At 37.1% G+C, this 26,618-nt stretch overlaps 1 protein-coding gene and 1 long non-coding RNA gene across 2 annotated transcripts in view; one reads left to right on the top strand and one right to left on the bottom strand.

Annotated features, from left to right (window-relative positions):
• Positions 1-1,112: 1,112 nt before the first annotated feature.
• Positions 1,113-16,323, bottom strand: LOC146313177 (uncharacterized). Its single transcript, XR_014772048.1, has 3 exons — positions 16,121-16,323; positions 7,004-7,122; positions 1,113-1,202 (listed from the first exon to the last, which is right to left on the bottom strand). It is a non-coding gene; the product is annotated as an uncharacterized LOC146313177 (long non-coding RNA).
• A 44-nt stretch (positions 16,324-16,367) lies between these two features.
• Positions 16,368-26,618, top strand: part of crybg2 (crystallin beta-gamma domain containing 2) — a 60,906-nt gene continuing 50,655 nt past the window's right edge. The window contains exon 1 of the mRNA XM_084739101.1: positions 16,368-16,594. Coding sequence (XP_084595227.1) covers positions 16,383-16,594 — 212 coding nt within the window. The 5' untranslated portion in view covers positions 16,368-16,382. The remainder of the gene's footprint in view (positions 16,595-26,618) is intronic.

Below are 26,618 nucleotides of genomic sequence, written 5' to 3'. Positions count from 1 at the left end.
CTGGAAGGGCAGCAAAGCAACGATTCCTGAAATTTTATTATGGCCGAGAACTCTGCACTCAGTAGAGTGCAGATCCCCATCAGGCAACAGATGGTGAAGCACCCACTGCAATGCCACTACAACTGAGTCAACTGGCAGAAATTTGCCAACATTCCACCAACATTAACATGACCACCATATTCATTCATTCTCATGTTGAAGCTTTCACACAAAACATTGCTGCTGTTAGCCTTTTCTCTACCCTTTTACAACAAAATAGGTTAACCAGTTTAAATTACAAAATACACTACTACGTTTCCTGTCAATTTCCTCTTGAACAACACATAAAAGTGTTTTTTGATCTGACAACCCTATCAGCACACAAACCACTGCTGAAAAGTAAATACTGTATTTTACAATTTGACAGTGGGCTGGTTGCACAGGTCTGCTTGGCCTGTGTCCGAGTCTTGTGACTGGACTCCCCCCTTCCAAAGGTTAAAAGAAAAGGAAAGAATTAGAAAATGTGCTACTAATCAATTAATTTCCCCTAATTTCCAGAATCACGGTGAGGCTATTTATTTCTAGCACATTGACACTTAATTCACCACAATCCCCAGTAATGCTGCAGTCAAACAAAGAGTGAAAGTTCTCCTACTCCTCAATCAATCAATGGGGAAAAAACACTGCACGTTATTACTAGATGAAATAAATCAGCCACAGTGCAATGAGTGCACTATCTGGTAAACTGAATGGGTGACCTTTGACCTTTTCTTTTTCATACATAAGGATATTGTTACCTTCAGGGCATGTATATCAAGTTAAATCTACTTAAAGCAACACTAACACACACACACAAATCAGCGACAAAGATCACACAGACTTCCATATACAAAGAAAGCTCAGCGCTAACGTAGTTCATGCCACAGTATAAACTTGTATAAACACAAAAAGCAACATGAAAAAAACAGTTATCCAACCTCCTACTATTTGATTTCAAATGAGGCTTAACTTTCACACAGTTTTTCTTGACTTTCCTTAAATGTTGCACCACCATTGTCTGTGGTAGTAGCCACATTAGCAACATGCTAACACCAAATTTAACAGGAAAATCTAAAAAACAATGGCAAAACTTACAGCCTTTGAGTTTGAAGTCACGTCACAGACAGCGGGTATCAATCTGTCATTGAGCCATTGATCCATTAAGCCCTCATTGATGAAGCAGTCTGTTGGTGAAAAATACACACACACACACACACACACACACACACACACACACACACACACACACACACACACACACACACACACACACACACACACACACACACACACACACACACACACAATAAACTTATTATCCTCTCAGCTCTACTGTCCTCTGAGGCTGGGGGCTGATGTAGTGATTTGTCCTGGTATTTTGACATGGTGTTAATTAGTTTGGAGCCAACTAGACATTCAGTAAATAGCCTGTCACTCACAATAAAATGCATCAGGGCTGCGTATGTCCCACCCCCTCGACACCCTAATCCCCAGATCCACTTTGTTTTCAATCAATTTGACAGCATCAAGTCAAACTGCAGGAGAGAACCATGAAAGACTAAAGAGTTCCAGTTGGAAAAAATGGTACCAATGTCAACAAAAAAGGAACTGTAGTATAAAACGAATAAAAGATGGAGACACAACAACTTCCAGTTTTGTTTGAAAGATGCACAAAGAATGGTAAGTCAAAACTAATAATGTAATATATAACATATTTACCAGGCTTATGTTAGCCAATGCTAGCTTGACAGCTAAGTAACTTTGTAAATCCATGAAGCTGGAAACTCATTGTCACATTCAGACTCAAAACTGAAAGTTTAGGACTTGACTTGGTCAGTCCTGACTTGGGACCTTACTCTAGACATCCCTGCCTTAACTTGAGTGCAAAGACTTGAGACTTGGGAAAAATCATGCTTTGGGTTAAAATGACTACTTTGTTGTCATTGTTACAATCTCCCTTAAAGCATAGAGGGACAGGTGTGTCCTTTATTATTTTATATTAATTTGATGTCCTTAGATTTTTCACCAGGTGACCAGTTTCCTATAAAAACACAACATCCTCAGGTCCAGCAAACATGTCTAAATTCTTAATTTTTAATTTCATGTTTTAAATTGTACATTGTTTAGAACTATATCTACTTGCAAGCAGTCTTTTTCTTCACTGCTTTATTGGCGCAATGCTATATTTGTTGGCTACCACAATCAAATGTTGATTGTGTAGCCAACAGCAGGCTCCCCTATCCATCTACTTGTAAGCGTGCATGTGTATCCTCATGCATGATGCAACAGAAGTAGAGACCAATTTATAAAAACAAAGCAAAAAATCCACAAGGTACCTTCTGCCTAAGTCTGTAACTTGTTGTGATGATAAATAAAATGTTTTCTTCATATGAGACACTTAACCAAGACTATGCCTTTCCTTTTACTTGCTGAGAGAGTCATACTCTGCCTTTATTTCTTCCAGGGTTGGTTACTATAACTCACCATGAGTTCATGTTAACCGTATCATTGCTGTCTGATATTATCTGTGATTTTAGAAGTGAAATTACAATAATTTTACAACTTGTCTCTTGTTCTTCTTTTATTTTCATTATCCGGTTATTTGATATGAGGCTATTACCAATTTGCAAATGCATGCATGTGGACATTCTAACAAAATTCTGTTCCTAAACACACAAACTTAAAGACGTCATGACAAATTACTGGTTATAGTGCCTGTAAATCACAGACAGGAACACAATGCACACACCCTTGCGACATCCTGCTGTCATGCTAGCAATAAACCATAGGAAGTCCCATGCTTACATCCCCCTGACAGTTCACTTTTCAGGCTCTTTCCTAGAAAATACAGGAAATGAAACTAGTCAGTCAGTCACCAGTGAAACTCAGAAAAAGCACTGGTTACATCACAATTTAAAAAAAAAAAAAAAAATCACTATGAGCATGACAATAGATACTCCTGTTTTGGAGTCTGACGGTAATTACAGGAGGAAACGTGGGTGTTTTTTTACTCCGTGTTTTTGATCATTTAACACGCTCAGATTATTGGAAAAACTGCCCTGATGTCTTATTTTAGGTGAGTGTCATTGATAATTACCTGTAAACCACCTCATTCTCAGATAAGACTATTAGACATAGTTTAAAGGTAGATTTTATAACCTGAACCTTTTTCCCCTGCTTTTCTGAAGACAACAATGCAATGTTATTTACGGGCACAGAGGGCACACCTGAACGAATATGAAACCCCAAAATACAAGTCTAATTTAATCATTGCCATTTCAGTGGGAGTGAGACACACTTTCAATCAACAAAATCTATAGCAAAGTTACTGTAAACATGGTTTGCCCTTTCCAGTAATTCTCTCACAGTCTGACTTCTCTCTTGTCTCTTAACCACTTTCTTTTTCTTTTTGCTGTGCGATGACTTCTCATTATATAGTATTTCCTCTTGTGATATGTGCTATGGGGTTCTCCCCCACACCTACACACTGCTGACCAGAATGAAAACACCTCAGACATTAAATGTGCAGTCAAACTGCAGTGGTGACAGGAAATCCTTTTCTTCTGATACACTGCCAGCTACGCTGCCAGCTGCACGTTGATCCTATTGTGCAATTAAGTAATCGAAGCAGAAGCCACAGTGTCTAAGAAAGTGTAGAATACCTGTGTACTGTGCTGATAAAGAGAAGAGAAAACATGAAATGACACTACATCCAACATAACCAATGTCCTAATTAGAAAATGCGTTGAGTCTCCCTCAAACAATTGACAGCCCCATTTATAAACCACATCCTCTGAAACAGAAGATCATTCACATGATGTACATGATTCATATTCAGCCCTAAAACACACAGACCAGGACAAGATTTGTAAATCTATTACTAGGTTGGTGTGTGAAATACTTCCCACGTTCTCAATGGTGCCTCCATCTGTGTTCTTTTCCAGGTCTTTTAAATGGAAACTCCCACTCAGCCATTAGCAAAGAGCAGTGACGTGATCAGAGCGCTGATGTTCTCCCCTCCCTCAACAGAGGTTTGTGTAGCAACTCTCAACATGAATACTTCAACCAAAATTTGATTGTTTAAATTAGAATATATAAGGACACTAATGGGAAGCTACAGAATTATACTGAAACCTAAAAGAATACATTAAATAATGATAATTAATATAAAATAATACCCTAATAACAACCCTACTATTTTTTTTTTTTTACAAAGCTCAATTTACTTAAAAATAAATCAAGAAAATAAAAACTATTTTTTATGATCGAGTGTGGATGACGAATTTAGGAGTCTCACAGACTGAGGAACAGGATACAACAGAGGCAAGGACTTAAACAATAAAGTATATATATTTATAGTTAAAGTAATATATATATATATATACACACACACATATATAAAGCTTTACATTCAATTTTCATGATGTCATTTGGTTGCCTTGTAATTGGCAGAATATTTATTGTTTAAATAATTTTAAGTAACGTAAGAAACTGTAAGATACTCTGATGTTAGTAATTAAAGTAGATATGAGAAACAGTACATTAACGTGCACACACGCACGTACTTGATGCCACCCCTATATAAGTCAGTGCCCCACTTGGGCCATCCCTGTCAAAAAAAAAAAACCCCTGGTATAAATTAAGAAACATCTGTATCTCTGTCCAATCAACAGCAAACAACTTTGATAAGAGGAACTTTATCATCATAAGCTGTATAACTGGTAGTTTAATATATATCGTTTGGCCTTTTAAAATTGTTAGTTTTTAAACATAAAGGTAAAGACAAACGTTTTTGTTATCATACAATCATACAGAGTCCAGTTATACAGGAAAACTCAGTTTACACCCAGGTGGGTGTGATTTTGCAGGACATAGCAGTCCACTTAAGATCAAATTGGGCTGTATGTGATCCATTAATTAAAATGAGTTTGACACACATGTTTTAAACACTACTTTAAATAGTAATTCAAGGTCCGCCTGCCCAGCACCCCACAACCTGTCATGTGTTGAGAGTGATGAGGGCAGTTTATCTGACCAAACATTAAATTTAACAAAACACTTTTGTCCTTGCAGAATACACTGACCCCAGTATATACTGTGCAACCTGGGAGATAAATAAATAAATAAATAAATTAGATAAATAGCAAAAAAAAAGCAAATATATTATTATGAAAAGATCAACACTGGACAAATCAAAAGAAATAGAAACACTGTCAATAATTTAGCACCACTTCCGCTGGGAGTACTGTTGTACTGTTGACTGCATGGTTGAGAGGACAGGGCTTAAGTGAAGCAGACATCCTGTTTATACGTTGTTTTTTCACTCTGATATGTCATGACACTTATTCTTTGAAAACAGAGACTATATAGTTCCTGTCTGTCACTGGCTGGCCATGTACAACAGACTGAATTCATACAGCTATAAGAATCACAACAGGAAAACCTGCCTTTAACCTGCTGCGGTTGACAGCAAATGAGACAAAAAAAATAAAAAAATACAAAACATGATTTTAGCTTGCAGCATGCCTTCATGTTGTTACAATTCTAGTGAAGGAAAAAAATGTGTTCACCGTCAGGTCACGTAGCTGTCCATATAGTGTAATCTAACAAGGAAGTTTTCTACAGTACATGTTAGAGTGTACCAATGAAAATTTCCAGGGAAGTCACTGCCTGGCGTCAGATTGCACCATGTTTCTAACCTGCACGTGCAAAGATTATTCTCTAATTTCTTCCCTTGAAACTGGATAGAGCTGACTTCCCAGGGAAGATGGATGCAAAGTTTCCAGCTTCTCTGGGGAAAATGGACACAGCAGGTCATCAGTCAATGGCTACATTGAATTACTGCTCATAGTCCAACTTCACTTGTCCGACTGGAGTCACTTCCTGTGCTTTAAAATTCCAAAGAACAGTGCACAACTTGAACTTTTACTCACAGTGCAGTGAAGTGCTACTATCATTATGTTGAATACTTTCAGAGGGGGTGGGAGTAATGAATTGCAACTACTCAACTTACTTTTTTGAGTACTTTACTTTTATTTAGTATTTTTTAAATTCTGTAGTTTTATTCTGACTTAGGTGTGCATTACTCTATGCAATCTACCTTGTTACTTTTAAAATTATAATTTACTGAGTAGGTGTACAGTTTTGAATTAATATCCAAAATGTTCATTTGCATTGTTGTATTCAAGGCTAAATGGACCAAAACAAACCATGACATATGGACATAAAACTCGGATTTGGAGACACTCTTGAGTAGTTTTGGAGACTTTGCCCTTTCACTTCAGCATTTTTTAAACACCAGTAGTTTTACTTGTAATTAATTAACTCGTATTCTTTGCACATTTTGCAAGGCTGGATATTATTTGTTTTGTTTATTTTTTCTTTTTTTGGGATACCTGTGCTAAAATTGTTCTTTTAAAATGCTTCTGGTGCCTAAATGGTGCCTGAATCGATTTTTTTTGTTAAGGAAGTACAAAATGAAAGCATTATAGAACATAAGTTTTAATTTCTATGGCCAATTTGAGCTTGAAATTGAACTATATTAACTAACTTAAGGGTAACCAGGCACGTTTGGTGATGCATCCGTAATGTCCAGACAGCTGTTTCAATTGAAAGCTCAAGCATGTGGCACCGAAATGAGGCACTAATCTGCCCAGCCCTATTTTGGATCATCAGGATTGAACCCTGACCCATGACCCATTGAACTTTAAGGTTGTGAGTTCACAAAAAATACATAAAATCTAGAGGAAATGTAATGTGCACAATAGAGGTTTTGTGAATACAAATTATACAAATATTGTGAGAATTACTATAAAATCTGAACCCACCCAACCTGCAAAACTTATAAGTACACCAGATACAGATCCCAGTTGTTGGCATTTCTCCATAGATGAGCCTGCAGGGTCATTGATAACTGCAAAACAAGTAATTCTTCTTTTTCCCTCACACACACGCACGTACAAATGATTCATCCTTCACAACTTACCGATGAATTTCCACAGAATAGTAGCCTTCACCTTCATGTGTAGGTCTGTTGTCTTTTTTTAGTTTTGCGTGCGCACCGATCAGCTGAGCTGAGCTCCACTGCAGCAGCAGCATGTGTGTCTGCATGTGTTTGAGAGAGAGAGGCAGATATTAGGGGAGAGAAGGCAGAAGATGGGCTATTGCATGCAATGTTTTTGGAAGTCATCGATAACTACTAATTAGACTGCTGCATTGTCACATGACAGGCCCACACAAACCCTCAGTATTTTCTAGTGAGTCAACCCACAGCTAGCGGGTACATCAACCTGTGTATCGCCACTACAGACAACCATACCGCTTAATTAGGTCAAGATCAGTGTTTCACGGGGGGGTTCAGTGATTCCCCCTGCGCTCACGCCTTGACCTTCCATTTTGCTGTTGACATGGAACGGATGCTGCAGTTACTCCACTGTGGCTGCTGAACACTTAGGTGCATCATTACTAGTACATTAACTCAAAATTTGCAAGTAATGAATGGACCAAACTTTTGTCAGCGCCTACCAGCATTATATCCACTCCTTTTCTTAGAAACTACCAGAGTTCTGTTCTTGGTTCTTCAACTTTCACTGTGGCTCAGCCTACTTTAAAATTAACTCAGAGATTGCATCATACATGCAGTATCTGAACATAACATCAGATCCATACTGAAATTGCATCATCCTATGTTGTTGTCTATTCCCGTAATGACTTTGACACATTTCAAAAAAGGACAAACTGAGGACATATGTATAATCTCTATCAGCCTCTTATCAGCAACTCTCTCTGCTGCTCATGTATTTATGGTCTAATTCTTGGTCTGGTAAAATACATGACAGCTTCCTTTTGCTGATCTCTTTCAAAGGGACATATTATGCCTTTCCTTATTGTCTATTAAATATATAAAGTTACGTTCTCAGATCTTCACAATCCCTGTCCACTTCAACTACAGCACAGCAAGCCCACAAACTCAGTCCTTCTTCATTTGAGGGCTTTGCTCAGGATTATGTTCGTGTTCTGTATGTCTCATGGAAAGTCCTTTTTTTTGGTTGTGAAGGAAAGTTAATATATTTTCTGCTTTTCCCTTTGATGTCCTCTGTCTGGCAGCTGCTCAGCTCGGTGATTTACAAAGTTTCTGAGGGACGGGGATCTTTACTCATTGCTAAAGTTGCTGACTGCTACTGCTAATTAGCCATGCACTCTCCCGCTGTTTTGAACTCCCAGTCTGGGCAGAGTCAGCTGCGTGAGCTAACTGTCAATTAGCTCAGTTAACCGCCAGGAAACTTCATAAGTCACTAAAAGTTGAAGCAGCGCAGCTGTAGGACATCAGAGGGAAAACAGGAAAATACGTCTTCCGTAAAACACAATCCAGTTTCATCAAAATATATGAATTAAGTTCTAAAATTGTGTGCTTGTGTACAGTAATCAGTCTCCAGAAACACTCTGCTCCGCCTGCCTCTTATAATTTTTCCAACCTAATCTTTGTCTCACTGCTCATATTGCTATTTTCCATGCTAAGACAGTGCTCAGAAGTACTGGGTGCTGAAGTCTTGCAAACCCAGTCCTGTTGTATAAATGGTATTGTTCATATAAAGTTTTGAAAAAATCTCTTAGCTAACTACCCAGCTAGCAGCTAAAATAGCTAACTGCAAACAGAAAGTTAGTGTCCATCAGGTAACTATTTAATTAGCTGAAAGGTGAGGAGAGCAGCTGGCAGACATCACATGGATGACCAGAGCATGTTTTATCCATGAAATATAATCCAGTTTCACCTAAATCAGTGAATAAAGGTGTGTTTTTGTACAGTACACACTGACTGTTGCTTAGGTGCTCACAAGCTCTGGGTGCTGCCCCTTGGGACACTTCTGAGAAGCTGCAATCATAAGAAATTGGGCTTTTAAGGAGGGGGATGTTAAAGAGACAGAAAATAAAACTTCTACTGCGAATAATGCAAAGCTACTCTAGTGGAATCCCAAAATGTAAATATAGAGCTGGAAATGAGCATAATTAGTCACCTCGAACACCTGCCAGCAAAAAGTTTCACTCTTCATTTTACTGCATTTCTGCACAATTTACACCTCTTTTTAAATAGGCTAACACCCATCTATCATTTTAATATTTAAACCCTGTATTGGTCTGAGTTTTAGAAGAACTTTGAATACTGCACTATATTATGAGAAAACAACTTAGGATTTAATTTAATTGAGCAAGCGTGCATGATAAAAATTCTGTGAATTAGTAAAAAAACATCTAGATTTAAGATAAGAAGGTACATTTTTATCAAATGGCAAAATTTCCATTTAATTCTGTTGAGTCTTCCATAGCAATAAATGAAGAAAATAAACTGGAGAAACAGAGGTAGTTCTTTTTGACCTTGCGAAGCCTTTTTCCCCTCTTTGCCTGCTTACTTGGAAGAGACCCGTGTTGGATAATGATCAAATATCTTCACAGTGTTTCATTTAAGGAACAATAACACCACATGACTTTCTGTTTTATTTCAACAGAAAGATTTCAGTCATGATAAATATAAAAGGCAGGGGTGTGAGTGCGTTTGTGTTGTATGTGGGTGAGCGTGCCAAAGAGGGGCAGACTTTGCACTGATGCCAATGTTCCCTTTCAGTTTTAAGTTACTGATAATCACATTGTTGATTTTAGCGAGATAATAAAAACAGATTATTGGCTTAGTTTCCCCAGATGTGTATTCCTTTAATCATGTATCATCACAGTTCATTGCCTGGGTTCATCCTGACGTTATTAGCTTTGGTATGAGCTCAGTGTTTGACTTTCGGTTGCAGTTGTTTTTCAGTCAGCAGTAAGGGCCATATACATGGGTGTGGAGCACTGAGTAATAACATAAGGTTGTGATGGCATAACAGTCAGTTTCATGGGGTCTAAAGGTAAAAGATATAAAGATAAAAATAGTGGTTTAATGAGTTCACCTAAGGAAAGAAGCTCTTAAACAATATTGATCAGTTCTCTGTTCTGAATGGTTGGGAGTTACATGTTTCGAAAAGCACTGTTGGACTTACATTAGCTGCATGATATGTGCTTATTTACATTTCTACAGCCACACCTATGTTTGAGAAAACAGTTGTGGCAATGTTACCATTGTACCAGTTTTCCCATGAAACCACTGTCCCTGTGTGCTCCATGATGACTGCTTTCTGTATGACGTTTGAGCAACAACATGCGAATATCATGACTTGCTCTAGATTTATAGTGGATTTAAAACAGTATCTAACAGCATATCATAATAATTGTAAAATATGGTTGCATAATTGTCATTTTGCTGTGTATAGCGTTCAGCAAAAAATAAAAAACAAACAAAAAAACACTTAACATAATTATCCTTCACATGTAAATTAAAGCCCCCCTACAGTGAAAATCACATTAACCTTGTTAACATGTCTATGTGGTGCTTTTCATGTGTTACAAGTCATATCAGGAGCAAAATAAGCAGTGTCTGAGTTTGAAACAGCAGTGAGCAAAGGCAGCCTCGGTAGCTGAATATATGATAGCATAAACAAAAGGAAGTAATCCTATTGATCGAGGGGTTGGCGCTATACATACATATACTATACATATCATATGCCAAGTCCACAGGAGAAGCTGGATGTAGCTACCATGATTAACCAGAAAAACAGAATATTAAATGAAGACGAGGTGTAGAGCTATACGAAAGCCTTTTTTTTTTTTAACTGCAGAGCATTTCATATTATTTAAAACATGACTTTGGTTGATGTAGTTTGTTAACCATGACAGTAGATAACTGTAACTTATCAGCATAATACAGTATTTTCTGTCAAGTGGTGGAAACATGCTATCATACCTTTTCAAGTTTAGTCACTATCCGTTAGTATTATAGTCTTATGTTTCTGTTATGATGGCAAGTTGCTCATACTACTATTTTTTTATTCCTACAATATAAAAGATATATATATATGTATATGTATATATATATATATATATACATATATATTATAATGAGACACACTATGCTGGGCTACTATTACAGTAAAACAACACCAGGAAACTTTAGGGTTATCTTTAGCCATGTTGGGAGTAATGCGTTCCACTATTTCAGACAGTAACTAATTACTTTTTCCAAGTAAGAACACAATTACAATTACTGAAATTGAAATGAGCTTGTGACTATGTGAGCTTGTTTTTCAGTATAATATAAACTGTTCCTCATATAATTAATTATCAGCTGCTGTAACAACACTATGCAGCAGCATATCCAGCTTCCTGTCTTCTTCTGAATCCTGTTGTCTGACCCAAGGCTGTAAAAGTGTAGCTTACTTGGAGTTAGGAGTATTAAGTGATAAAAGGTACAATGATAGACTACTATTTCACATTTGTCACTTATAGCTACACTAATGTAATATAGCTGTCTGTGCATTACTGTAATAAGAGAATTAAAGCAGAAATTAAAAGTGTTTTCCCTACTAAGCAATTACTTTTATATGCAGCACTTGCTAAAGTAATTCAATTACTTTTGAGAGAAGTAACTAATAGGTGTAACTAAATACTAAATTTCAGTAGCTTGGATATTTCAATGACTTCAGCCATGGGTATTGACATACTGTATGCAGTAAGCTGTCATTATGTCCTTACTGCTGATTATTCATAACAGCAAGACACACATGAGCAAATGGAAATTCCAATTTAATTATTTAAATGTTTTTCAGTGTTAAATTTATACATAACAGAGTGCTATGAAAAAATCCAGGAGTATAGAGGTTTCCATACAGTGCTCCTGACAAGGAAACTAAGAAAAGTTTAATTTACTTGCTACCTGTAGGTTGCAGCAGGAGAAATCCAGCACAATGAGGGATACGATATCACTTAAATTACCCCCCATAAAAATGAGGTTTCAGTCTTTTATCACTTGTTATCTTCTCATCGTTACTGTAAGATTTCAGCCAGGGTGGGAGGCTACTGTTAGAATAAAGTAATACAACTTAGAACTACTGGAATTCTGTCACTACAAAAATGGCCGCAGCTGTAATGATCACTCATTGGCTGCACTAAAGGTCATTTCTGTCATATGTTATTTATGTTCAAAGCTTCTATTGAGGTTTTCAAATTGATAGAATATCTGCTGTCATATTCAGTGATGTCTTCATTCAAAAAAATAAAATGATCCTTTAAAAAAATCCTCAATTTGAATAACTCATCAATTTAAATGGAGCACTAAGAGAATGAAGTCAGGCTGCACAATATGATTTTGTTTTAAGCAGAATGTTTCACCAGATAGATACGTGTCTGAAATTTGGCAATGATTACATCATCTAGCTTTTTTCAGAAATTTTGACTTCTGGAATTTACAGCGCTCTGGAGTTATTGGAAATGTTTGGACCACATAAGTCGGAAACACTCCTATGCACCAACTATTCTACAAATAATATAACAGCCCACCAATAATATGTAGAAATACTGTGTGAATAGACATGCAAAAAAAAAAAGAAAAAAGAAGAGAAAAGAAGGGAAAAGGAAAAAGCAGTGCAGCAGTCGAATGTATGAATGAATGGTCATGATTGGTACGACCACTCAAGGTAAAAAAAATTCAGAACCATTTTATTTTTTGTACTTTGAATATAATAACAATGTTAGAATTGGCAATACACATATTTTGGACAAGTCTGGGTCCTACAGTTACATGGCTTTTATTTCAACAAAAAACAGCCAAGCTGACTGCCTCTGTAGTTCTAGTGAAAGACATTTTACAGGAGATCTTGAATACTGTGTATTGAAATTTGTATACTGAACATGTTGATCTGGGTGTTTTATTTTAAAAGTACAGTAAATGTTGCCATTAATTTCTGTTAATTATTATTATAATTAATGTCACTGACAGAGAAAAAAGCTTGGTTTGTGCACTTTTTGTGACATTTAATTGACCATTCATTGCATCAGTTAGGTCATAGTCATTTCCTAGTAGCTCACACTGGACTTGTGATACAGCACGTAGTCTTAGATTAGACTGAGTAAGCTGTTAGCGCCCTCATTAGGCAAAAAAGTCACATGCATACAAAGGCTTGAACAGGCCTGCTAGAGTGATCTGTGATCAGGTTGCAAACTGCAAAGACACCACAAGATGTCACCATTCAGCCACAGAGATTTCATGCTGTAAAGGTACATAATGATGAGATACTTTGGCAACATATGCTATGTAAGATACTTAATCTGGGAAGTGCTCTGTGCACATACCTATTCTCATAATTGCCTATCTTCATAATTATCATCATTATTATTGTTAGCTGGCACTTAAGCTATAATTTTAAGTCATCATCTCTCCTGAAGGTTTATAATTTGCATCCTTAAAGTGCTCCCAGGCAGGCATGGAAGAAGTACCCATAACTGTTATCTAAGTAAAGGAGACGTAGTAGAGGTAAAATACTTCATTAATATAATATTATATAAAATATACTGAATTAAAAATGTTACTTCAATCACAATACAGAAGCATTATCTGGAAAATGTACAAAAGTAAAATTACTCAAAGAGCAGAATGGCTCCATTCACTGTGTAATATTATTATAGAATAGTATAACAAAACACATAAGAGGATTTTAAGATTTTAGTTTGTTGATGAAGAGCCAACAAAAGCCCTCAGATGACCTTTACAGCACAGCTGTACACTGGAGAGCCCTGTTAATCATCAATGATAAAACACAACCACCCTGACTTTCCCCTAAGGATTACTCTAAAGAGAAGAATACCCCTGACAAAGAAAAAGACCCACAAGGGTTCTTTTCACCCAAATTCAATTAAACCACAGCAAACTTATATATGAAAATGCAGGTTGTATGTCATGGGTACAACTGTTATACAATTGAGAGATATTTGTGCTGTTAATGTGATGTTTTTTATTTCATGGAAGCATAAACTAGTATAGAATGAAAATACTCGAGGAAAGTACATGTCAAAATAAAGTGCAGTACTTTAGTTACATTCCACCACTGCTTCCAGGCAATTGAGATCATGGTATCCTGTGAGGATTTTTGTCTTTTCAGTCTTCAGTAGATCTCATATTATCTCCCACCATCAGACATGCACACACATATAGTGCATATATATTAATGATAATGTTCTAATATGTTTATAAAATATGATAAAATCAGATCTGGTCAGGGATAGACTGTTAAAACTACAGTCTTATTTCCCTTCTTGGTGTGTTTAGGCCACTAACCTTTATCAAAGATGGAGAGACTTGACCTAAATACTGAAAAGTAAAAAAAGTACATTACTCAAGTAGGCTACAATTTTGAGTTACTTGTACTTGAGTATTTTCATGTTCTTTATACTCCTACTCCATTACATCTCAGTGGGAAATATTGTACTTTTTACTCAACTATATTTATTTGGCAACTTAGTTCCTTTGTAACTTTTAGATTAATGATGAAAAATAAGAATAAGACTGAAATAATAATAATTATATAAGAATATGACTTTATAATCCCTGGGGGAAAATTCATCAACTACAGTATATAAAACCATTAAAATTAGCTCCAACTTTGCCATCTGCAACTTTAAAATAATGTAAATTACACATTAGTGAAACAACATGCATGCACTGGAGTATTCTGCAGTAGGAGTACTTTTACTTTTGGAACCATATTTATATTTTGATGCTAATACTTTTGCACTTTTACTTAGACCTAAGTAAGATTTTGAATACAGGGCTAGGACTTGCACTTGACATTTGAAAACTCAGTATAAGATTCCCAGGCTTGGAGAGTAACAGATTACATGTGATGGGACTGTGTCATTACGATACCAAAAAGTTAACGGTATTCCATAAGTACTGCAGAAAAAAAAGATGTAATCGTATTACATTCATTTTGCATTATGACCTCTAGTGAAAAAAGAATAGTATAGTAGCTAAGTAGTATATAACTTATATAGTATATATGTAAAGTATAGTGACAGTTTTGCCTTTAGCTGTGAAAATGCTATCATCATCCAAGAACATATGATTTCTAGATATAAGATATATTTACAAGTAAGACCAACCGCTAACATTAGCTATACAGACCAAATGCTGATGTTAGCTACACATACCAACTGCTAACATTAGCTACAAAGAGTAAGTGCTAACGTTAGCTACACAGAACAACTGCTATCGTCTGCTGTACAGACTAACTGCTACCACTACCATTAGCTACACAGATCAACTGCTAATGTTAGCTGCACACAAATCCAGTTAGCTAGCTATCATAATAATACTATTACCACTACCGAAAAACATTTTGGTACTATAGGTGGTGATGCTGGTGACAGGGATGGTGTGTGGGTAAAAACACAAAGCCCAGACCAGAATAAATTTATGGTTGAAGCTTGAGTGTAACCTGTGACTAGCACACCTTCAGCATGTTTAAAAGTGTGTAATTATTGCTGTTAATCTAAAACTCATTATCATGGCCTTTAGTGAAAAAATGCTTAACTGGGTCAAAAATCACCACATTATTTTGTGTTTAAATCACAAGCAACATCACAGTACAGTCATCCAAGACCTCAACATAAAGCTAATTTAAGACAAATTTACAGGTAAGACCAGCCACTGTTAGCTAAACAGAACAACGACTATCGATAGCTTCACAGCTACCAACCGCTAACATTAACAACACAGACCAATGGCTAAAGTTAGCTACGCAGAGCCACCGCTAACATTAGCTACACAGAATAACGGCTAATATCCGCTACAAAGAGCAACCACTAACATTAGCTACATAGACTAGCTAACTGCTCATGTTAGCTACACAGCAATCCAGTAAATCGTCAATACTACCACTACTACTACAACTGCTAAAAACACAGGACCCAGACTGGAATAAGTAGCAGTTTACTCTAAGTTTGAGTGAGAAGTGCAAATAGCATACTTAAAAAAACACGTTTAAAGGTGGATGATTCCTGCTATCTAAACGTACGTTTGCACGCAACAAAGGAAAGAATAGCTGGACAAACAATTAATAAACGTAACACCAAACATAAAACACTATATTAGGCTTAACAATTTCATATTGGGGTGATCCAAAAGTAACGGAAAATTAAAGTTCCACTACTTTAATATTGTGAGGCACGATTTCAATCAACTTACTGAAACCGCAGTGTAACAGGTAGGCTGTCCGGGTGCTGTAGTTCCTGAGGGGCGTGTCGCCACACCTGAGCCCTGCGGACTGACACAGAAAATGAGGCAGCAGGAGCAGCTGTCATCTGTCAACAAAGACACATCCGTGCAGGGTTTTTTTTTTTCTTCGACTCTTTCCATCAGCTTTTAATGCCCGGATCACCAGCAGGAAAGCGTTTAGTTGTGACTCACGTGAAGAGCCTCCTGTCCTCGGTGTCCCCCAGAAGCAGAGATGGCGAAGAGTTCATCCAGAAAGACTCTGAAAGGTTTGTTCTCCAGGAGCGGCGGAGCCAGCCAGGACGCTCCGCCGCCGGTGGTGGACAAGGACGTGGACAAGAATGAAGGAGACAAGAAGAGGTTCAAGTTCTTACCCAAGTTCAAGATGAAGTCGAGGAGCGGCTCTGCGTCCGAGAAACCGACTAATGAGAACCAGAAGGTGCTCAGGTATGTTCACAGAAAGTTTTCTTTCTGGTGGAGGAGCAGCAACAAAGTAGCCACAGATGCTTTAAAGATCCAGGTATCTGCAAACATCCTGCGGTGTTTAAGTGCCTCATGTTGCCTGCAGCTGCTCCAGATTTATTGCTGCAAGGGCCATAGATGCACATTTATTGCTTTAAAGGGGACAATCCATGCAAATTTGTTGTTTTACACATGGTAAATATTGGATTATTTTGAATGAAATTGCGTTTGGATTAGTGGGAATGATAATGTTTTGCACGGCAATTTTATTTTCACTTAAATAAACTATTAAATCGTGATGTGGTGACAATTGTTGGGGTCAGTACCAAAGTTTCCTTACATCTGGGCAAGATTTTTCTTAAGGTTTTCTCTGCAGCTCTTCAGTTCTACATTAGAAACATCAGAAAATTGCAGCTTCTGCAATTTTGGACCTGATATTGCAACTGATTATATTGCCATTTCAATAACAGCGATAAATTGTGCAGCCCAACATATGAATGAAAAGTATTTATATTATACATTATTTTGTCAAGCAACTTCTCATGCACTTTGTCCTAACTGCAATTTGAATCATACGATGTAAAACCTTAGAAAAACTAAATAGAATACTGAAAAAAATAATATTTTAGTTCACTTCCACTGTTTAACACCACACTTCAGCATGAAATATAATGATTTTGAGCCTTAAGAAGTCATATTTTTTGTACCATTTTGTGACTTTATTGCCAACTCAGACATTTAAACACATAAATTCATAATATGTTGGTGAAAATACACATTTTAGTCATGTCCCCAGCTTTTCATTTGGTCCTTGTTACATTACACAAATTGCATGATCAACAAGAGTGTCCTGAAGGCCATGAGAAAACAAAAAGTTAATTCTCTGATGTATAGTGTAAGAGTGACTCTCAATCCCATTCAGCCCTGTTACCAAAATGATTTCTTAGACTTTTAAACCACTTGGAGGAGCTGAGTGTTGGTGCTGATGCTACGTGGCTACATTTCATACATTTAGTAAAAATTCAGTCCTGTTATGAGAAGTTAAGTTCCATTTTGAAACCTTGGAAAAGTGAATAAGGTGGCCTGAGATACATTTTGAATAGTTAAATGAGTGTTATTAGATACAGTTATGACAAATGATAAAGAATGTCATAGACCGGAGGAAGTCCAGTTACGTATGGTAGCTCCCAGCGTTGGGTTTTCACTTTGAAATGAACCCACAGGCTGCTGTGTGTTGGAGTCTTGTTATTGTCTACACCAGCATTACTCAAACCAGTGTGCTGTGTGAAGTTTTGGACTTTTGGATTGACCCTTCAACACACTTCAGTCGGCACAGACATTTAACAACCAATTAATTTTAATGAGGTTAATGAAAGCTGAGAAGGATTTTCTCCATCACTAAATCAATTTGCTTAGATTTACTGTGACTTTGAAGATGATTCAGTGTGATGTAGATAAGCCCGCGGGGACAGTTCTGTCTAGACAGGACTGTGAAATCCATGAAATTCAGTCTATTCTCTCAGTCATTGGGCAACTGTGCAAAAGAGCAAATGAAATATGCAGAAATGAAACTTCTCTGCAGATGAAAAGTTTTCAGAAAGTTTTCTTTTTAAATCAAACATGCTGCGGCACTGTTAGGCACGTTGTATTTTTTTTTTAGTCACAGACAAAATGCATGATTAAATATTTATCGTGTTTCATCATTTTAGGCCACCAGCAAAAGCTCTGTTACATTAACATGAAAACTGTGGTAATGTGTTCTAGAGCTGAAACAATTAGTCGGTTAATTGATTAATCAGCTTGATTATTTTTGATAATGTGTTAATCAATCAGTCATTTATGTCTTTTTTTTAAGTTAAGATACTAAAATTCTCTTGAACTGTAGCTGCTTAATAGAAATATTTTCTGGTTTTCTTAGTCTTGGATTATTTGAAGCTGCATATCTTTGGCTCTCAGCCTGTTAGTTGGGCATAACAAACAACTTAAAAGGAAAAAATACATGTTTTCTTCTTCATATCTGTAGTGCTATTTTTCCAAAATGTTTTGGTTTAGTTGCTTTTGTCCATGAGCAGATGTATGCTTCCTTTTTGCACGGTTCAGAGGGTAGTTCATGTTCATGTGTAGCTGTAGTTGTGCGGTCTAGTTCCATTTTTATTGGGGAGAAGGAGGACATCTCTACAGCTGATACCTCCAAAACTCAGCAACTCACGCCGAAACAAGCTAGTAGGGCTGCAGTCAACCAAAGAAAATCTTTGACAGAAAGCCTACCAACTCTTCAGCCAATCAGTTGGTCAGTAATGGGAGAGTTATGGATGGAGGACACAGATGATCTCATCCACTGGTTTGAGGAGCAGCTGTGTCTGAATGACACAAGCCTTAGAATTAAAATTTTACTGTTAAACTGATGACATCACTTCTTCAGGTCTGCTCGCAGTCACAGTCTCTTTCTGCTGCTTGCTCACTCACTCCGCTCAACAACACTTCCTACTCACACCTGTCATGTTTTCACTCTTTTATCACATCTAGAAATGCCACTGTAGCAAGTTATTCACAATCACTGAGCTCATTCATACTTTAAGATGCTACAAATTATATACAGCTACAAAAAAGTATGAAAAGCTAACAGTTGCATCAGAAGTACAAAGAGTTGTTGCCATGGAGATGATAAACAGTCTCATCCAGTAGCATTGGTGTAAACCAGCAGGTTGTCAGAGGATTGCAGACTTGCACATCGCAAGAAGTACCGATACTGAATATTTTAAAGTCTTTCAGTACTCATTTTCCAGAGTATCAGTACTCTGGTACAAGCTGTGCTTCCTCACTCTTTCTTCTGTCTGACAGTGAGTTGACACACACAGCCCTGGACCGCACACATAGTCCTGCCTCCAGCTGAATATCTGTCGTCACGTCGTAGCCTTGTTGTATTTATGTTTTAATAAAAATCAAAATTTCTATGCCCTCAGTTGTTTTCCCCATGTTATCATAAATGGGATCAAATATCGGTATTTTCCAAGGTATTGTATCAAAATTACAAAGTCCAGTATTGTGACAACAATAATTAAGTAGTTGCAAGTTTCACTCAAGTCAACAGAGCAAAACACACCAGCTGCTACACTGTGATATGCCCAATTGTAAACGATACAGACTGCTCATAAATCAAAAACTTGTGAAAAATGCGCATCACAATTTCCCCAGAACCCAAAGTGACATCTTCAAATTGCTTCTTTTATCCAACCAGCAGTCTTAAACTCAAAGGCTCTTCATTTACTATCATAAATGACAAAAAATCAGCAAATCCTTACGTTTAAGAAACAGGAACCAGCAATTGTTTGTCTAAATAGTTAGCAACTAATTTTCTTTCAATCGACTAATCAGTCAGTTAACTAATTGTTGCTGTTGTGTGTGTGTGTGTGTGTGTGTGTGTGTGTGTGTGTGTGTGTGTGTGTGTGTGTGTGTGTGTGTGTGTGTGTGTGTAGACTCAACTTGTCAAAATCAAAAAAAGACTTGACTTGGGTCTTGAATGACTTGCAAAACAATGACTTATCATACATGCAAAAAAAGCACCTTGAACACCTTTATGATTCAGTTTGGAAGTGACCAACACCTTCAGCTTCACTGCGTTGGTCTGAAATGTTTGTGAAGGAGTAAGACACCTCGCTGTCTTTAATACTCATGCACTATATAATCAACAGGGTGTGCATAAACACACAGGTGAGGCAGTGTGTTTATACAGGTCACATGCTATCACGATGTAATCATGATATTTTTTGTGGCTGAAGACCAGACAGAGAGAGAGCTTGTGTTTGCACAGAGAAAAAAAAAAAAAATGATGTGCTGACACTGCGAACACCGCCTTTGCACACAAAGCTGCACACAGGGGTTACGCAAGGGTAAAACTCAACAGTGCATGAAGAGAAGACATACAGTTAGAAAAAAAGGATTGTGAACAGCAAGCCTTATGTCAGTGTTAATTTGGACAGAAAGCAATGATTTGCAAAAACTTTACAACCTATATTGGGTTGAATACAGCACAAAGACAAGATGTTTAATGTTCAAACTGATAAACTTTATTGATTTTTGCAACTATACTCTCACTTTGAATTTGGTGCCTGCTTTCTAAAAAAGCTTGACATATGACTTTAGGTGCTCAACAGTCATATTTTGTTGTCATTCTTTGTGCTTCGAAATGCACCACACATTTTCAATGGGAGACAGGTCTGGACTGCAGGCAGGTCAGTCTAGTACCTGCACTGTTGTAACACGTGCAGAATGTGTCCTGGCATTGTCCTGCTGAAATAAGCACAGACGTCTCTGAAAAAGTCATCATCTGGATGGCAGCGTATGTTGCTCCAAAACCTGTGTGTTACATCTCAGCATTAATGGGGCGTTCACAGATGTGACAGTTACCGATGCTGTGGGCTTTAAGACACCCGGCTTTTCAAGTTAGTGCAGGTAACAGTCTGGATGGTGCTTGTCCTCTTTAGTGCAGAGATCAGGACGTCCATGATTCTGAAACGATTCTGAAATGTGGACTCATCAGACCACAGCACACCTTTCCAATTTGCGACAGTCCATCTCTGATGAGCTCAGATGAGTGTTCCTGAGCCCATGTAGTGTCCTTTACACTTTTATTTTGTATTTATATGTTTTAATTGATTGTTCTTCTTTTATCTTGTCTTTCTTTTGTATCTGCTCGTCTGACGTCATTGAAGATGAGGGTTTTGTCTTCAATGCTTTCCGAGATTAAATAAAGACAAATTATACAGTTGTGTGGGTTTTTAATGCAGTGCCACCTGAGGGGTCAAAGGTCATTGGAACTCAGTGTTGGTGTTCATCCTTGCCCCTTACGTGCAGAGATTTTTCTAGATTGTATTAATCTTTTAATTAGATTATTGACTGTAGATGCTAAGATCCTGAAATTTCTTGCAGTTTTGTGTTAAGAAATGTTCTTAAACTATTGGATTATTTGTACACACAGTTTTTCACAAAGTGGTGAATTCACTTCCATGCTCCTTTTGAAGATGCCGCTTTCATACCCAATCATTATATCAGTTTGAGCATTAAATATCTTGTCTTTGTTCTGTGTTTAATTGAATACAAGTTGAAAATAATTCACAAGTCACTGCATTTTTTTTTAATTTTTGCGCTTTGTTCCAACGTTTTTGGAATTAGGGTTGTATAATGAATTAAAACAGAATGAAAATATGTCATGTCTCTTAATAGCCTCAATCACTTCTTATAATGAAAAATTATATTAGCTTTTCTATTAAAATGATTTACAGCGTATAAAAGCGTTGTTCAGTTGTCGACATTGTAGATGAATGTCCTGGATCAGTTCATGAAATCCAGACAGACTAAATCTGTTTTTGTTGTTAGTCAAGGATTTAGTTTTAATCCTCGTCTAGAGTTTTTATCTTGAGGATTTCAGGGCCTAAGGAACACGTCTTGAAGTTATTTTGTTTGTTTTGACTATACAACATTTCATACAGTTGAAGGGGATGTCAGAGTCATGCTGGATGTGTGTGAATCTTTACCACTGCTGCCAGAAATCACAGAGGAAGTCAAGTTACCTCTTTAAATGAGTCAAACACACCCACGGTGTTAGTATCTGGTTAGGATTGTTGAGGTGAGTTGTGGTACTGTAACGAAACCTGCTGCTCAACATGCCTGGTACATTGTCATGAAACTATTAATCAATTACACAATTGCACACACTCGTTGTCATTGTGTGGCAGTGGATATATGGGCCAGTAACATGCTAATCACAGCTGAAGCTTAGATGTCCCGACTCAGCTGTGACTAAATATCTGACACTGTTCAGGACAGTCGAGTTGTGAGTCACTGCATCGTGGAACCTGTTGTCTTTGTGTTGGAAGTGTGAACAAGTTAACCCTGTGGTTACAGGAAGTGATACACAAACACCTCTTAGTACAAATACTTGATTATCCTGACTGAAAACTTCAAAAACTTTTTTAAATGATACCCAGGCCTCCCGTTGGACATTTATTGAACCAGATTAAACTATTATTGTTATTGTGCTTACCGTGTCGATAAATATGAGCTGAAGTACATAAAATCCATTATGCGTTCCTTAAAAGTATGATGTCTACCCTGTATTTTTTATTGTTACATGAGCAAGTTAGAGGATATAGTTAATTTCATTGTTGAAGAATTTGTTGATCATTTTCTTGATTAATCGATTAGTTGTTTGGTCCATAAAATGTCAGAAAATGGTGAAAAATAGTGCTTCTCAAATGTCCTTTTTTGCCCACAACCCAAACATATTCAGTTAATTGTCATAAAGGTGTAAAGAAAACAGAAAATATTCACATCTAAGAAGCTGGAATCAGAGAATTTTGACTTTTAGTCCAAAATATTTGGCAATTAATTTAAGAATTTTTAGTCATTGTACCTTTTAAAGTGATTTGTCACTTGACAGAAAATTAAAACGTGTGAACCACAGGACTATGAAACCTAGGTTTGTTTTTGTGTGTCTGTGGTTTGGTTTTGACAACAAGAACACTTTTGTTACGGTTAGGAAAGGATTGTGGTTTTGGTAAAATGTTAACATTCTTATTGTGTCTTGTGATTGAAGACAAACAATAAATTAATTAAGCAATAAATTCCTCAGTCTGCGCTCACATGTCTGCATTTGCAAAGCGGCTATAAGAACGCCTTCTCTCTGAAATCGTGGTTTGATAGTCTCTCGTCATGAGCTAAATTTCTAAACCCTTAAAACAGCCAAGAAGAGAACATTTGAATTTCTTTATGCTGAAAGATTATTATAGACTTTTTCCTGATGATGTCAAAAAATAAATCACCTGCCGCGGCTTTAATCAAAAAATAAAGGAAGGATGAATCAATAATCATCAGTTGTGGCCCTAAAGTGACACAGTTCAGAGTGTACTGTAGTCTAAACAACCCACTGGTATCCAAGAATTAGACCCATTACTTGCAAAACCACAGGAATTACACAGAACTTCAGCTTTATTTTTGTCAGATCTTTTTCATCTGTCTGAAATTCGTCCTCACCCGTTTTGCTTTTCTTTACTGTTTTCTGGCCATTATTGACAGTGCAGGTTAAACAGCAGTAGAGCGATTCATAGAAATAGATTCAGTGATGTTAAAGATAGTTTTATCAGTAAAAATCAATGGTGGACTGCTGTGGAGTTAATGTTGGATCTGTTGCATTCAGTCTATTGTTCTTGGTTAAACAGGGGTATTGATTTCAAATGACATCACAGCCTAAAAAACGCTGAACTTACATGATTAAATATCAGCCAGACAAAAGATATACATTCCTCGTTTAGTGGAGGGCTCACTTCTGTCTCTGCACACAGTTTTTAGTAATTTATTGACATAATACTGATTTTAACCGAAGGACAAACATGTCATTTTCTGTTCAGTTTTGACAGTTTCTTCATCTGTTGCTGCAGGGACATGTTTCCACATCTGCCAGAGAGACATGATCATTTCCACGATTCACAACAGAGAAAGCTGGTGAAAGCAGCGTCATTCAGGCTTTTGTTGAGTGTATTTCAAGCGTAAGAGTAGAAGTAGAGTAAGCAAGTGACTGTGAGGGTGATTCCCAGCATCAGTTAATTGTTGCTTGTAAAGATATAGCTGTTTGCTCTGAGCAATGCAAAGAGTTATAAAACGGTAATAAAACTGATGGCTAAGTAGCCGTGACATACTTTTCTTTGCATATTTGACACTCTTGAAATGCTAACATGCATAGCCATGTACACAAAGGTAACTTTGGGTGCTTTAAAGGTGCTGGTAGGTGGATTTTGTTTCCTGTGGACAGAGCTAAGCTAGCTGTTTCCCAGTTTTCAGTCTTATAATTGAGCTAAAATAACCGTCCAGTGACCCCAACCCCAATATACAACCCCAGTTCATAAAGATTTGGGACGCTGTGTAAAACATCATATAAACAGAATGGTTTTCAATTCCTTTTTGACTTTAATATGACAAAATGACAATATACTTCATGTTCAAACTTGTAAACTTTATTGTTTTTTGTAAATATACACTCATTCTGAATTTGAGTTGTTTGTCACTTTGCTACTAAATGTGAAGTCTTGAAAGTGAAATTCTTTCCCATTCTTACTTGATGTATGACTTGAGTGGCGCAGCAGTCTGGGGTCTCTGTTGTTGTATTTTGTGCTTGCAGGATGGCCAGTCTAGTTCTGAATTATTTACAGTTTGTTTTATATTCAGGGACATTTAGGGATAATTTAGACAGTTTTGCTTGTTGTTTCATTTCTAGGGAGTGGGGAGAATGGGGGAGTCACACATCATGTTATGCCTAGTAGCTTCTCCTAGGCCAGAGGCATAACATAAGAACCATTTGTCTGGAATTTATCCTCAGATGGAACTTTGCTTTTCTTGTCAGTCCATTATTGACAGGCCAGGTTAAATATCAGTGGAGGAATTCATAGAGATTCAGTGGAGTTAAAGATAGTTCGTCAGTAAAATCAATGGTGAGTTAATTTTATATCTGTTCCATTCAGTCTATTGTTCTTTGTCTTTTACAACGAAGCTACGCTGTTTAGCAAGTGCAGAATGTGTCTTGGTTTAGTCTGGATTGCACATACATGTATCCTGCTCCAAAACCTGTATATACCTTTCAGCCTTAATGTGGCCTTCACAGATTTGACAGTTAGCCATGATGCCACGGGCGCTAACACACTCCCATACCATCACAGATTCCAAAGATTTCCAAAAAACAATTAGAAATGTGGACTCGTCAGACCACAGCACACAGTCCATCTCAGATGAGCTGAGGCTCAGAGAAGTCAGCTGAGTTTCTGGATGTTGCTGATATATGGCTTCCGCATGGCATGGTGGAGTCTTGACAGTAGTTTTTCTGTGTGTTTCTGAGCCCATGCAGTATCCATTATACAATTATGTGTGTTTTTAATGCAGTGCTACCTGAGGGTTCAAAGGTCACAGAAATTTGATGTTGGTTTTCAGCCTTGACCATTAGATTTTTCTGGATTCTTCAAGTTTTTTGTTGAGAAACTTTGTGCAAAATTTCAAATAGTCCAACAGCTTAGGAACAAAGAGGTGAACCTCACCCCGTCCATGCTTGTGAATGACTGAGCCCCTTTAATATCCGATCATCATACTGTCACCTGTTACCAGTTAGCCTGTTTTACCTGTTGAATGTTCCTAACAAGTGTTTTTTGGGCATTCCACGATTTTCTTAGTCTTTTGTTTCCCCTGTCTCAACCTTTTTGGGACATATTGCAGGCAAATTCAGAATGAGTGCATATTTACAAAAGTCTTTGTACCATATTCAATCGAATACAAGTCGAAAAGGATTTGCAAATCATTGCATGCTGTTGTTAGATGACGTCCCAGCTATTTTGTAGTCTAGATTGTACAGACATCAGTGTGAATAAGAATATATCAAAAAAGTGTTACCACAAGGTGAAAGTGAAGGTGTATTTTAGTCTGCATACGAAAAACATGTGGTTTGGCTGTAGCAAATGTCTGCCAGTTTGTAGATACAGATGCAAATGTGTTTGAAACGTTTCACTGCAGTCGACCTCACTTCTATGCTCTATCTCCCCCCCCCCCTTTCTCTTTCTTGTTCTTATGCAAACAAGCATCGTCACATTTTACTGCACAGCCAGGTAAAGCACAATGGCGCTTTCATCCTTCAGTTACATCCTGTTGAACTTCATCCAAATCAAGATATTCTCAAGACAGTTTTTTTTAGCATGTCAGAGTAAAAGGCTTTGCATGTTTCTGGGTATCCAGTGTTGTGTGTTGATAGGTAAACAAAGCATCAACTTGAGACAAAGATATGACTCATCCTATTATCTCTGGACATCTTTGCTGATAACAAAAGGCTTATTTGTCTCACACACTACTATTGTCCATGACAAACAACAGATACTCAACATTTGGTAGCTGTTTAATGACAAACTGTGCATGTACATGTTTCATATATGTGATATATGTGTCTATGTGAGGCTGTCATATTACATAATTGTCAACT

Source organism: Lutjanus erythropterus, chromosome 16 (assembly GCF_056507025.1).
Source record: "Lutjanus erythropterus isolate fLutEry1 chromosome 16, fLutEry1.hap2, whole genome shotgun sequence".
Lineage (NCBI taxonomy): Eukaryota > Metazoa > Chordata > Actinopteri > Lutjaniformes > Lutjanidae > Lutjanus > Lutjanus erythropterus.
The sequence above is the reverse complement of the archived record's forward strand: the minus strand, read 5'-3'. Positions and strand labels throughout refer to the sequence as shown.